This window comes from Bufo bufo, chromosome 9 (genome assembly GCF_905171765.1).
Source record: "Bufo bufo chromosome 9, aBufBuf1.1, whole genome shotgun sequence".
NCBI classification, from domain to species: Eukaryota; Metazoa; Chordata; class Amphibia; order Anura; family Bufonidae; genus Bufo; species Bufo bufo.
In genome coordinates, this window is record NC_053397.1 from 196,089,796 (window position 1) to 196,104,812 (window position 15,017).

Genomic DNA, 15,017 nt, shown 5'->3' on the forward strand with positions numbered 1-15,017 from the left:
CCCTGGGGATGCAGAGCTCTTAATAGCCCTGGACCCCCAACCTAAAAGAGAAGAAAAAAAATAAAAATATTTATAACAGTCAGTGGTCTGCCTCCTGCGACACTAAGCTAAAAACTGAAGGCTCTCTCCTGGCCGGAGGCGGGGGAGGAGCTAACAGTTTTCAGCCTAGTGTCGCCTCCTAGTGGCAGCAAGCAGCTATACCCATGGTCTGTGTCCCCCAATGATATAAGCGAGAAAGTTAAGTTTTATATGTAGTGAGTGAAAAGCAGGGCGAAATTTAGTCTATGTGTAAATAAGATATATTTCTTAAATACGCTCATCACCCACTAAGTGGGTCATTTTGGTATTATTTAGAGATAGCCGAGCACTCTACACGGCTGTCTCCGGAACTCCATAGAAATTAATGGAGCGGCCACACACATGTGCGAACGGCCGCTATGGTCATTTGAGGGGAGCATCATGGGGGCTCCAGGGTATTACGGGGACCTGTTCTTGTGATCATTGGGAGTCCCAGCAGTAGGACCCCCACGATCTGATAGTTATCCTCTATCCTGTGGATAGGGGATATGTTTTACCTACCGGAATACCCCTTTAACATATAAGTCCACCTGTTTATTTTACGGGAGCCTTGCTTTCTTAGATGGGTTTTCTGCTCTGGTCACTCTGACTTTAGGCACTGGATTCTGGTGACAATGATCATGGTAGGACACAGTGCATGGTTTGTGAGGACATGTAGTGTTTTTGTTAAAGGGGTTGTCTCATCTCAGACACTGGTGGCATATTGCTGGCATGTGCCTCCAATGTCAGATAGGTGCAGGTCCCACCTCTAGGACCTGCATCTATTTTCAGAACGGGCCACCCAATAGTGAAGGAGAGCACACAGCGAGAACACAACCACCCTCCATTCACTTCTATAGGCTTGTCTATTGGCTGCAGTCCTATAAAGGTTAATAAATAAGTGGTGCGCTCTTCTTTGCTTTGGGAGCCCACTTGTTGAGATAGGAGCGAGTCCTAACGATATGCCATCAATGTCAGCTGGGAACGAGGCCTAAAAGTGGAACCTGCACTTATCTCCAGAATGGGGCCCGCAAGTGCAGTAGAGCACACAGCACAAGCACGGCCACCCTCCACTCACCTCTGTAGGCATTCCGAAAATAGTTGAATGGAGAAGTGGTTCTGCACGCTGCACATCCTCGGTGTGCTCTCCTTCACTTTGGGGGTCCAGTTCTGGAGATAGGAGCTGGTCCTATCGATTTATGCCACCAATGTCTAAGATGATGCAACCCCTTTAGAGACAGCATGGTGTATGTAGTTTCTAGTGCTTGAGATGCGACAGCATGGTGTGTAGTGCACCAGGGTAATGCCACAACACTCTTTTTTTATATATAGCTATTGCACAGCAGATTGCTCTCAAGAGGCCCCCTACCTCTTCACGGCCTCTTTCCCGACCCACATGCCTGAGAGATATGCAGACCTGTGAGCATCTTTTTCATTTGGTCATAGCATGATGGGAAGCAGTAAGAATCACTTACAGAAAGGAGAGGATTAACTTTTTTTGCATGAAGCCCTCGTATTTGTAATGCAGCCTAGAAATGATGTAATACCATTCACACACTCTTTTTGCTTACCGACACCTTTTATTTTTACATATTACTCATGTGGGAAGGCTCCACTGCTCACTACCACTTCAGACATTATCGTCCTGGTACCCTCTTGTTAGGATTATATCACCAATGTACAGTATGGTGTGTTGTACGCAGTGATTGGCGTGTGGACTGTCCTTTTATAGTGATTGGTCTTTTTCTGAATTGTGATGGTGTCGTGTATGGAACAGTGCCGGGTTGTAATGACATGTGTGAGTTTGGCAGAACATAATGCACTAAAAAAGGAATACTTAACAGGCTTATAATACTGTTAAAGGACATCTGTCAGCAGATTTGTACCTATGACACTGGCTGACCCGTTACATGTGCGCTTGGTAGCTGAAGGCATCTGTGTTGGTCCCATGTTCATATGTGTCCGCATTGCTGAGAAAAGTGATGTTTTAATGTAAACAAATGAACCTCTAGGAGCAACAGGGGATGGGGGCTTTGCCATTCCAATTGCTGCTCCCTCGAGTTTGACAGGGCCAGGCAGTGAAAACGTCATCACTGCCTGGCCATGTCAATGCAAGTGGAGAGGGCATGGCAGTTACAGAGAGAGCTGAGCCTCTGTGTAATGTCAATGCCCCCATCCTCTGTTGCTCCTAGAGGCTCATTTTCATACATTAATTCATCATTTTTACTAAGAGGTACACTACCCAAAAGTAGCCTCTGAGAGCCTTTTTATATTGCAGCAGGGAAGCACACTTGTGCCCTGTTGTGGCAAGACCCAGTATCTAATCAGATCACACCTGTAGTCATCTACATAGCTGCCTGAGGCAAGACTGCATGCTGAGTTTTGCGACAATCTGACATTTCTGTCTCATGCGGCTTTTAAATAGGGTTGACATTTGGGACTGCTGTAAGCATTAGCACTGAAGTCACTAGATGACTAGCAGCTTCTAATGACCTCCAACACCCATCATCTCCATCCATTGAACCCTTCACAGATGCTCTTTAGGGCTTTTCGTGTCCTGTTACAGTCAGGCTCTATTATGTATTCCATGAGCGGCGCTGTGGCCACTTGTCACAAACACTTCATCAATCTGTGCAACTGTGCTGCTGATTAGAAGAGGTCCCTCTTTGATAAGGAGAGACCCTGGGGCTCCAGTAAGACAGAGTGGGTAGGATTTCGAAGAGAGTAAAGTATAGTCTGTGGTAATGTCTATAGCATCCTTCTATCCTTTATTCAGAGAGTGACAGTGAACTCTGGAGTGGCACCGGAGACGTTTCCAAAGAATGCCCAGAGAAGATATTGGGATGCTGGGGTCAGCTACTTCAGAAATGGTAAGATTTTGGTAGGATTTGGCCACTCCTAACTTGGTGTTCCCAAGTCAAAGTGAAAGAATGTCTGCCTGTCTCAGATTTATATATTTCACAGAGCATATATGATCACACGGAGGCTCCAAAAATGTAGCCTCGAATTCCCTGACCTTTGTCAGTTTAAGTGTAAGTAGGTTTCTGGTTTATTTTCCCATTGATTATGGTCCTGGCCTCTGGTGAAGGTGTTTTGCAAGCAGATTCACATTTTTTCATACAATAATATGGGGATAACCATGATACAGTCCTGATCAAAAGTTTAAGACCACTTGAAAAATGGCCAAAAATCATATTTTACATTGTTGGATCTTAACAAGGTTCCAAGTAGAGCTTCAACATGCAACAAGAAGAAATGAGAGTGAGACAAAACATTTTTTGAGCATTCAATTACCGTATATACTCGAGTATAAGACGAGTTTTTTGGCACATATTTTTGTGCTCAAAAAGCCTCCTCGTCTTATACTCGAGCCTAGTCTAGCTCCGGTAATACAGGCAGTGCGGGGGGCGGCGCTCACTCACTGACGTCACGCGCATGCGCCGCCTAGTGGGAGAAGGCGCGTGACGTCAGTGAGTGAGCGCCGCTCCCCGCACTGCCTGTATTACCGGAGCAAAGACAAAGTAAGAATACTGCTGTGAGCGTCGGGGAGGGGGATCTGTGGATGGCACTGTAGGGGGATCTGTGGATGGCACTGTAGGGAGATCTGTGGATGGCACTGTAGGGGGATCTGTGGATGGCACTGTAGGGGGATCTGTGGATGGCACTGTAGGGGGATCTGTGAATGGCACTGTAGGGAGATCTGTGGATGGCACTGTAGGGGGATCTGTGGATGGCACTGTAGGGGGATCTGTGGATGGCACTGTAGGGGGATCTGTGGATGGCACTGTAGGGAGATCTGTGGATGGCACTGTAGGGGGATCTGTGGATGGCACTGTAGGGGGATCTGTGGATGGCACTGTAGGGAGATCTGTGGATGGCACTGTTTATGGGGGATCTGTGGATGGCACTGTTTAGGGGGGAGATCTGTGAATGGCTCCTGTATTTAATGCAGAGTGTGTGTGTGTATATAATGCACACACTCTGCATTAAATACAGGGAGTCACCCTCTTGCAGATGTGTGTATATAATGTAGAGTGTGTGCATTATATACACATACACTCTGCATTATAGCTGCATTTCCCACCCTAGTCTTATACTCGAGTCAATTATTTTTCCCATTTTTTTGGGGTAAAATTAGGGGCTCGGCTTATACTCGGGTCGGCTTATACTCGAGTATATACGGTAATTGAAAATAAATATTAAACTGAAACAGGCTGTTTTTCAGCTGATCCAAATTTTACGACCACATGCCTTTTTAAAAGGCCAAATCTGTGCAAAGATGTGGATTCATTGTCATTTTCTGTCAGGGAGTCACATGTTGTGATGGCAAAGGCAAAAAAACTCTCCCTTTTTGAACGTGGTCGGGTTGTTGAACTGCATACTGGATGTTCTCAGCAGGACACCGGCCGACACTGCGCATGCGCTGGGAGCCTCACCAGTGGTTAGGGTAGGGAAAAAGCACTGGCCCGTACGTAATTTTTCCCTTCCCTAACCGCTGGTGATGCTCCCGGTGCATGCGCAGTGTCGGCCGGTGTTCAGCTGAGAACATCCATCCGATCACTGCGCCTGCGCACTGGCCCATAGTTTTTCCCTACCCTAACCGCCGGCGAGACTCCTGGCGCATGCGCACTCTGCTGTGAAACTTCCCTAACCTGACGTTGTGCGCCTGCGCGGCGCTGCACACCTCCTCACGTCATGTCCGGTGCGACCGGAAGTGACGAGGGTAGGGAAATCTCACGAAGTAGGGAAGTATGACATTACACCGGCCTTTGGGGTGTGTGGGCTGGTAACTACTTGGTTGGATAGTCAGCAACAAGCAGTGTTTTTTTTTTTTTTTTGGGGGGGGGGGGGGGGCGCCACAAGGTTAGCTCGCACAGGGCGCCTGGACACCTAAGGCCGGCCCTGATGTGAGGCATAAACGACATGGCCACCAGTGGAATTTCAGTGCAGAATTCCACAGGTTGAAAAACACTCTGTGAACGGATCCTAAGGATTGCCTCTTGTATGTCAATCCTGAGCGATTTCCCTCCACAGCTGAGTATTTGTCATTGAAAGCTTGTATCGGGCTAGGAAAACACTTGCTTGATTCTGGATCGCTGGTGCTGCCCTTACTATCCATTAACTGGGTACTTTCCGGAAAAAAATCCAATACCTTAAAATAAATGAATTTATAAACCAGTGGACCCAGTCCTCTTTTGCTCGGAAGCTGTCTTACACTTAGAAGTAGAGACCTATGCCTCTTCAGAACTTCGGCCAGTTTACAGACCCTCACTGTTTGGATATTAATGACCTATCCGGAGGATAGGTCATCAATATCAGGATCCTGGAAAAACCTTTTAATGCGTAATGATCTCGCAGGCACTGCACTAGATATAACGTGGTGTATACGTATAGAGCAGTGATGGTAAACCTTTTAGAGGCCGAGTGTCCAAACTGCAACCCAAAACCCACTTATTTATCTCAAAGTACTAACACAGCAATTTATGCTGTATACTGAAGTCCAATATAGTATATCTTCCATGTACTTTATCATTTACCTATAACAGCCTGCTTAAATTCAGTGCGCTGCCAGTGCTGTCCATAGTGCGCCCTGCGCTGATAAATGGCAGGAAAAGTCTAAGGCATATTGGTACACCATAGACTTTTTCCAGGGTGCGGGTGCCCACAGAGAGGGCTCTGAGTGCTACCTTTGGCACCTGTGCCGTAGGTTCGCCACCATTTGTATAGAGTATGTCTGTGTGTATATATACTTGGGCATGTTGGGCTATACATGTATTGAGTGCTGTCATTGATCATAATGATTCATTATTTGCATTGCGTTGTAACATCTCATTGCAATTGTACAACTGTTGACTCTCACAAAATTAAAGGATCAGACCACCTATGTGCTGCCTGCACAAAAGTCATTTCTATCGATAGGCATATGTCTTGCAAGTATTACAACATAATTATAAGAACATTTAGTAGCTTCTAGGGGCTGTTTTAAGTGAGGGCATCTCCTGCTCAGCATCTTCATCTTTTAGCCACTGTAAAAAGCTGCTATAAATAGTGTCTCTTCCTCTGGAGGACCTATCCTGTCCTGCATTACATGGACAACCTATTGATTTAAATAGACACTTTGTAATGCTTTATCTCACCGGTGGTGGCGCTGCAGAGAAATTGAACACTTACTACCAGGTCTCCTGGCGGAATTACAGCAGGGGAACACTTTGTGATATGCTTGGTTCTAACGAACCATTCTAACAAATATGGATTGTCCCAAGTGGAGAACCTCTTGGAAACCATTAGGGTAGGATCACACGGCGCCTGTGGAACTTGGGCGCGGACATCTGTGTTTAGATTTCGCAGACGACCTCCATGGTTTCTTGCCGACATCTGCCTCCTGTTCATTTCATTTCGGCGGCTTAAAGTTTCGGCCACGCTGAGAAGGGACATGTCCGCGTTAAAACCCACCTTGTGAACAGCCCCCTAGAGTTCTGAATTTAACTTCAGGAATAAATGGTCTCAAACTGAATGCCATAGAAATTAAACAAAGTTATTATAATTACTCAACTTTTAAGGGTCCATTCACACGTCTGCAAAATGGGTCCGCATCTGTTCCGCAATTTTGCGGAACAGGTGCGGATCCATTTATTTTTTAATGGGGCCGGAATGTGCTGTCCGCATCTGCATTTGCGGATCCGCATTTCCGTTCCGCAAAAAAAATAGAACATGTCCTATATTTTTGTCCGCAGTTGCGGACAAGAAAAGGAGATTTTTGTATAACTTACCAGTAAAATCTCTTTCTCACTCTTCATTGGGGGACACAGGAACCGTGGCTATAGCTATGTCCTCTAGGAGGCGTTGACACTAGCAAAAGCTGTTAGCTCCTCCCCTGGCAGCTATACCCCCTCCAGCCTGGAGAGAGAGCTTCAGTTTGTGTACAAGCAGTAGGAGAAGCAAGCCAACCAAGAAAAAATATGGAACACCAACCATGCCAAAAACCCAACGGGGTTCTAACCAGAACAGCCACAACCGTGGTTGAACAACAATACTGGGTGGGTGCTGTGTCCCCAAATGAAGAGCGAGAAAGAGATTTTACTGTAAGTTATACATTAATCTCCTTTTCTCGCCCATAATCATTGGAGGACACAGGAACCGTGGGACCTCCACAAGCAGTCCACAGGGAGGAAAAACCCCATGGAAACATCGTCCCTGCAGGCATCTAGGAAACTGCCGCCTGCAAGACTAAGCGGCCCAAGGCAGCGTCCGCCGATGCATAAGTATACACCTGGTAAATTTTTGTGAAGGTATGTAAGGAGGACCAAGTAGCCGCCTTACACAACTGTGCAGCCGAAGCGCGATTCCTCCGAGCTTAAGATGCGTCCACCGCTCTGGTGGAGTGAGCCGTGACACCTAAGGGCGGAACCCTGTCTCGGGAGCGGTAAGCCTCCGCAATTGCAGCCCGAATCTAACGTGCGATTGTCACCTTAGAGACCGCCAATCCCTTGCGAGGACCCTCCGGAATGACAAAAAGAGAATCCGTACGGCGGAAGGGAGCGGAGGATACTAAATAGATCCTTAGAGCTCTGACAACATCCAAGGTATGTAACTCCCTTTCCTTAGGGTGCGAAGGAGAGGGACACAGAGAGGGAAGGACAATCTCCTCGTTTATATGGAAGTCGGAGACCACCTTCGGAAGAAAGGAAGGAACGGGCCGGAGAACCGCCTTATCCTTATGAAGAACCAGGAAGGGTTCCTTACAAGAAAGGGCCGCTAACTCAGACACCCGTGGTGATAGAAGTGATAGCCACAAGGAAAACCACCTTCCAGGACAGGAGTCGGAGAGAAATCTCCCTTGGCGGCTCAAAGGGGGAAGCCTGGAGCGCTAGGAGGACTAAATTCAGATCCTAAGGCGGCAACAGAGGACGGTACGGAGGAACCGTATGTGCCACTCCCTGAAGAAAAGTCCATACAGGCCCGAGGGGGGCCAGAGGGCGCTGAAAAAAAATAGAAAGCGCTGAGACCTGACCCTTCAAAGAGCTAAGGCTCAAACCAAGGTCCACCCCTGATTGAAGAAAAGACAGGATCGTGGGGAGAGAAAAATGAAGAGGAGGAATGCTTCGGTTGTCACAGAAACCCAGGAAGGACCTCCAGGTCCTGTAATAGATCCTGGAAGAAGCAGGCTTCCTAGCCTGAATCATAATGCGGATAACATCCACTGAAAAACCCCTCCGCTTTAGAATGGCGGTTTCAATGGCCACGCTATCAAACAAAGAGACCTTAAATGCTGATGGAGGACCGGTCCCTGAGAAAGCAGGTTGTCTCTGAGCGGCAGTGACCAAGGAACGTCTCCCAGAAGAACAACGAGGTCGGCGTACCAGGCGCGACTGGGCCAATCTGGGGCGATAAGGATCGTCGGAACGCCCTCCATCCTGATTTTCCGTAGAACCCTGGGCAGGAGGGGAAAGGGGGGAAACACATACAGGAGGGAGAACCCCTGCCAAGAGGAGATCAGAGCGTACGCGCCGTAAGCTTCCGGATCACTTGCGCGGGAAAGAAAGGTTGGAAGTTTCCGATTGAGCCTTGAGGCCATCAAGTCCATGTCGGGGCGACCCCAACGGAGACAGATTGCCTCGAATACTTCCGGGTGGAGGGACCACTCGCCCGGATCTATCGTGGTCCTGCTGAGGAAATCCGCAGTCCAGTTCTCTACCCCCAGAATGAAGATCGCTGAAATTGCCGGTACATGGTCTTCCGCCCACCGTAAGATCTCGGCAGATTCCTGCATCACCGCGAGGCTGCGTGTTCCCCCCTGGTGGTTGATGTACGCCACAGCCGTGGCGTTGTCCGACTGGACTCTTACTGGGCAACCCTTCAAGAGGTGGGTCCAGTGCCGGAGGGACAGAAGAATCGCCCTGAGCTCCAGGACATTGATCAGGAGCTTGGACTCCGACCGAGACCATGTGCCTTGGACTGTCCTGGGAGGGAACACTCCTCTCCAACCCAGTAGACTGGCGTCGGTGGTAACAACCGTCCAGGAGATCGGAAGGAAGGACCTTCCCAGGACAGGAACAGATAGCCACAAACAAAGGGACGACCTCACCTGAGGAGAGAGGCGGATGGGATAGTCCAGGCTCTCTGAAGATTTGTCCCAGGAGGACAGGATCGCTCTCTAGAATGTGCGGGAGTGGAACTGGGCAAAGGGAATCGCCTCAAACAGGCGACCATCTTCCTTAACGTCCTCATGCAGAGTCGAATGGACGGAAGTCTGTCTCCTCACGGAACTGTGCAAGGCCAGTCGCTTGTCCGGGGAAAGGCGAACCCGTGCCGTGTCCGTGTCCAGAAGCATACCCAGGAAGACCAATTGTCTGGAGTGCATCAGAGATGACTTCTGCAGGTTGACCAACCACCCGAAACGCGCCAGGGCTTCTAGCGTGATCTGTACGCTGTTGGATGCCTGAGCAAAGGAAGGGGCTTTGATGAGGATGTCGTCCAGATAAGGCATAAGGAAGATGAATCTGGAACGGAGCAGGGCGAGAAGAGGGGCCAGAATCTTTGTGAAGACCGGAGGCGCAGTTGCGCGTTGTGGTGACTCCGTGCGATGGGGACGTGGAGGTATGCGCCCTGAATATCTATGGCCGAAAGGAAGTCCCCCTGCTCCAGAGAAGCAATTACGGAATAAAGGGATACCATCCGAAACCGCTGAAGGCAAAGGAACTTGTTTAGCAGTTTGTGGTCCAGGATGGGGCGCACCGAGCCCTCCTTTCTGTGGACCACAAAAAGGTTTGAATAGAACCCCTTGAACCTTTCTGCTGAAGAAACGTGAGAGATGACTCCCCGGTCCAGGAGGGACTGAATGGCCTGGGAGAAGGTGACTGCCCACTCGGGATCCCGTGGAAGATGGGATTGAAAAAAGCTGTCGGGGGGGAAAGAGACAGGAACTCAATAAGGTATCCTGAGGATACAATCTCGAGCGCCCAAGCGTCGGACACGTGGGCCCGCCAGACGTCCTGGAAGAGGAAGAGACGGCCCCCCACCCTGTTGGGCGGAGGAGCACCTTCAGGCTAAGGCCTGCTTAGCCGCAGGGGGTCGAGCGGCCTGAGGTCTGGGACGCCAGGAGGGCTGTGCCCGAAAGGAAGGCTTTTTGCGTTGATCCTGGGAAGGAAAGCCGCCGCCAGCGGAGGAACTCGCTGCGGGCGGGAACTAGAGAATCTACGAAAATGTCTGCCACGTGAGGAACCTGACCTAACGTGAGAGGTCCGCTTGGCCCTAGGCTGTGGAAGATGTGTGCTCTTACCATCCGTGGCCTCGGAAATAATTTCGTCCAGCCGATAACCAAAGAGGCGAGTACCAGCAAAGGGGAGAGCGCCTAAAGAACGCTTGGAAGTCATGTCCGCCGCCCACACCTTCAGCCAAAGCTCGCGGCGTAAGGTGACTGCAAGCGCCGAAGAGCATGCGATGAGGGCGCCAGCGTCCAGGGACGCCTCGCAGAGGAACTTCCCTGCCTGAATGATCAGTTGCTCCAAGGATCGGAGGTCCTCAGCAGGGACCTCGGATACTAAGTCATAGTCCAGCTGGCTGCCCCACTCGGAAATTGCCTTTGCCACCCATGCGGAGGCGAACACTGGCCTGAGGGCTGACCCCGTGGCCGCAAAGAGGGACTTCGACGGATTCCATCCGACGATCTTCAACGGACGGAAGAGAGGATCCATCAGCTATCGGAATAGCTGTATTTTTGGCTAGCCGTGCTACAGGTGGGTCCACCTTAGGAGGGGATGTCCACGTGGAAAAGCAGTCCACTGGAAAAGGATATAGGACGTTCAGTTTTTTGGGGGTGGAAAAATTTATGTCTGGGTGATCCCAAGCCTGGGAAACCACTGCCGAAAAATCTTTATGGTGAGGAAATACCTTTGAGGCCTGTTTTGGACGGAAGAAGGACACTCCCTGCTGGTCAGTGGGGGGGGGGGATCGTCCTGCACCCGAAAGGTGTCGCGGATGGCAGCAATGATGCTATCCACGATGGAGGCCAACTTAGAAGACTGCTCCGCATCGAAATCCGAATACTCAACCTCACCATCAGACGGCACGTCTCCAGGAGAAGAAAAACCCGAGTGAGACCGTACACCTGGTGGAGAGGGAGATGCGTCAGAGGAAGAAACCTCGTGTACTCTAGGACGCTTTTGTGAATGTCGTGCGCTGACGGAATCACCGGAAGGAAGTGACCTACGGGGGTCGCCCGAGCCGGAAGCTCTGGAGGGTGCATCTGAGGGAGGCGCAGTCTGCGCTGTTGGCGGTTTCTCAACCAAGCGACCCACTATAGATAGGGTGGATTGGGAGATTTGAGCAAGGTTTTCCACCGCCTGAGCGTTTTGGCCCAGTCGGGTAACTCAGATGCCAGAGGGGGAGCAGCGGTATGGGCTGAAGTGGGGGGACCCTGCCTGAGCGTCTGACAAGCAGTGCAGACGGATTCCTGTTGCCCGCAAGAGAATTTAACCTGACATAAGGAGCAGGCGTAGTGAATAGCCACTGGCCGCGGAAGAACCCCAGGTGGATCAGACATGGTAAAACCGAGAGATATCAAAGATATCTGAGGCTGGAGGGATACAGTGACCTGAGGAGAGTGAGGCTGCGTGAGTAATGGCTCTTACCAGGACATGCTGACAGAGAGAGACCGGAAAGAACTGGGCGAGCACTGAGGCGGGAAGAATAGGCCCCGTCCCCTCAGGTACTGCATCCCTCCAGAGAGCCGCTGCGATGCGCACATGCGCGCGTGCGTCCATTAACCCCCGCATTGCCGCCCACAGAAATCGCTCCCTGTAGCGATCCCCTTGTCCCCCTGCTCTGCTAAGGCAGCGCCATTAACCGGCGGCCGCCCGATCCAAGATGAACAGGATCGCTGCCAGTCCTAGCCGATTCGGCTTGTAAGCGCTCTGCCCACCGAATGCCGGCACCCGGAGATGCGGCCCATGTCTGTGCCCCAGCGCAACGCCACTTAGGTGGCCGTTCGTTCAGGGAGGCACAGGCAGTAGAAAAAAGGTATTTTCAGGGCCCAGTGTGTGGTCATGCAGCTACTGTCCCTTGCCAGAGAGGTTGAGTGGCGCGGGGGAGCGGAACGATGGCATCTTCACCCTTCCTCTGGTCCAGCAGGGTCACCGCTTCAGCCACTGTCAATAGGAGGTCTTGCCTCCTATTGACACTAGAAAAAACTGAAGTTCTCTCTCCAGGGTGGAGGGGGTATAGCTGCCAGGGGAGAAGCTAACAGCTTTTACTAGTGTCAACGCCTCCTAGAGGACATAGCTATACCCACGGTTCCTGTGTCCCCCAATAAATATGGGCGAGAAAAGGCATTTTCTATGAGAGTGCTTTCGATGTGTGGTCCGCAAAATGCGGAATGCACATTGCCGGTGTCCATGTTTTGCAAAACACATACGGACGTGTGAATGGACCCTTATGCAGATTTGAGCTGCCAAAACGTCACAAACTGTGGTCCATCTGCAGCAAAATCTGGAAGCATAAAAATTGCCCATAACTTTTTTTGTAATCGGCGTTTTTTTTATTTTATTGAAATCACAATACAACATTTTCCAATTTTCATGAACAATTGACAAAAGACTTAAGACATTATAGAGCGTTGCCTAAGCCAGCTCCCCTCTGGAACAAGTTTGAGGATATGTTCACACCTTTGGATGCAATTTTTGTTTATGATTGCCTTTTACTGCTTCTACAGCATCTCAACTATGTACACAAAATAGGATTGCATATTTTTAATAAAGACCAATTGAAAAAATGTTTTTTAGTTCAAAATTAGTACAATGCAATAATAAAATGAATTGCCCTCAAAGGTGTGCATAGCCTTTAACTTACATGAAAGAATAGCTAGCGTGGATGCCAAAATAAAACGGTAGATTATCCGATTTTATTTATTTTATGCACTTATATAGCATCACACTGTCCCCAATGGGGCAATCTTACAATATAAATTCCCTATCAGTATGTCTTTGGAGTGTGGGAGGAAACCGGAGTACCCGGAGGAAACCCACATCAGATTATTATATTACTGGTGGTTATATAAATTGTTCATCACCGGCAACAGGACGCCGGCATGGTCAGATGAGCATTTGTCCCTATCTCTCCTCTCCACTAGCACACTCCTTTCTCTAAGCGTATGCTCAAAGTGACGTTTACAATAGGCACTGATGCTTGGCCCATATCCGATCCTGAGGAACTATTTTCCAAACCACCAATCTGTCACTTTAGCGGAGCTGCAGGTATCGACTGTCGTAAAACTTCTTGTGCCCACTGGAAAACCATTGGGGTCACGCTCTTTCCATCGGCCCGCTTTATCATTCGGATAACTCATCCATGTTAGGGAATGCCATAAGTAGAGCCTATCAATCTTCCGCTTCTTGAACCATCCATTGTCCTACGTGTTAAGATTTGTGGGTACAGTCCTAAACTGTGTACAGCTTTATTATACCCCAGATTCCTCAGGGTTATGGCTAGTAAGGATTTTTTTTCCCCTACTTTCGCTATTGCATTCAAAATAGACTTCTTATTTGAGCAGTGAATGAACACGCCAGCAACATATTTTCCTGTTAATCGTTGAGAGACGTAGCTTGCGGGGTGTGAAATGAAGTCATATATCTGAGGAATGAGCTTTTGTTTTACTTCATCTCTTCTTCGCCGCGACTCCTCACCTTCCCCGAAGCTTATTCCAGTACACTGGTTTATCACAAGCGCTCGATTAAATTTACTTTTCAATTGTCGTCCATCACCAGGGATTGCCATAGACTTAGAGAGAAACATTTTTTTAGCATGTTATGTTATGGGAGGCCTTTATAATGGGCCCTAAATTAAACTCTCTGAATAAAAAAAATAAAAATAAAAAAAAAGATTCAGAAGAGAATTTTTTTTTTTATTTCATTGTCAATGGAACCCGACAGCTAGAAACGTATAAAATATGCTGGATTATTATTAAAGGGGTTTCCTTAATTATTGATGGATTATCGTTAGAATAGATTATTACTAGCTGTGACCATGAAACCAGGCACCATAAATACACAGCTCTGAACAGTGTCTAGTGCCCGGTTGCTGCTGCTGCTATGCTGCTCTCATTCTCAAGTCAGCCCTGCAATAAGTAGGCACGGCCACTACACAGTAGAGGGAGCTATGTAGTTCCCAGGCCACAGCTAATAACAATAACGGCAGGGACGCTAGGAGTCTGACAAATCTGATATTGATGACCTATCGAAGGTTAGGCCATCAGTGTTAAAGCAACTGGAAAAAAAAAAAGCTTTTTTTTTTTTAAAAAAAATTTAATTTTTTTTTTCTTCTCTAGGGGTTGTGTCAACTGTTTTCGAAAGTCCCATAGAAATGAATGGAGATCGCACTGCGGAAGCACGGTCACTGCTCCATTCACTTCTACAGGACTGCCGGAGATAACCGAGCCAGCGCTTGGATATTTTTTGCTGTCCAATAGAAATAACTTGAGGAGCGGCTGTTGTCTGCTCATTTCGAGGGTCTCGGAGATAGGTGACTGTATGAATTTGATGGCATATTGTAGTGATATGTCACCAAATTCTGGGATGACACAATCTCAGTATCTAGTGTTCTACTGAGTGTGTAAAAAGTCAGATAGGCAGGGCGATGGACAGAGATCATTAGGGCATGTGTACATAGTCAAGGACTGGGGAAGGGACAAGAGGCAGGCTGGAGGCCTCTTGTATGTTACAGGCATCTTCAGTGCTCAGAAGAACAGAGAACTGAAGACAGGCTCTGCTTACCAATTTTGAGTTATAGCTTTGCTAAGAAGACTCTTTACACTGTGTTTTCTTTAATAAAGTATATTACAAAAATGTTCAACATTCCTGTCCCTACACTAGATTAACAACAATTAAACTATAAGCCTGGCATTTCTTACACCAGTCTTATTTTTAAAAAAAATGCTGGTGCATGGACCTCTTGGGAAGTCCATGCGC

At 48.6% G+C, this 15,017-nt stretch overlaps 1 protein-coding gene across 1 annotated transcript in view; it reads left to right on the top strand.

Annotated features, from left to right (window-relative positions):
- Nucleotides 1-15,017, top strand: part of RABGAP1L (RAB GTPase activating protein 1 like) — a 328,801-nt gene that overhangs the window by 103,889 nt on the left and 209,895 nt on the right. Inside the window, exon 12 of the mRNA XM_040406733.1 lies at nt 2,834-2,927. Coding sequence (XP_040262667.1) covers nt 2,834-2,927 — 94 coding nt within the window. The remainder of the gene's footprint in view (nt 1-2,833; nt 2,928-15,017) is intronic.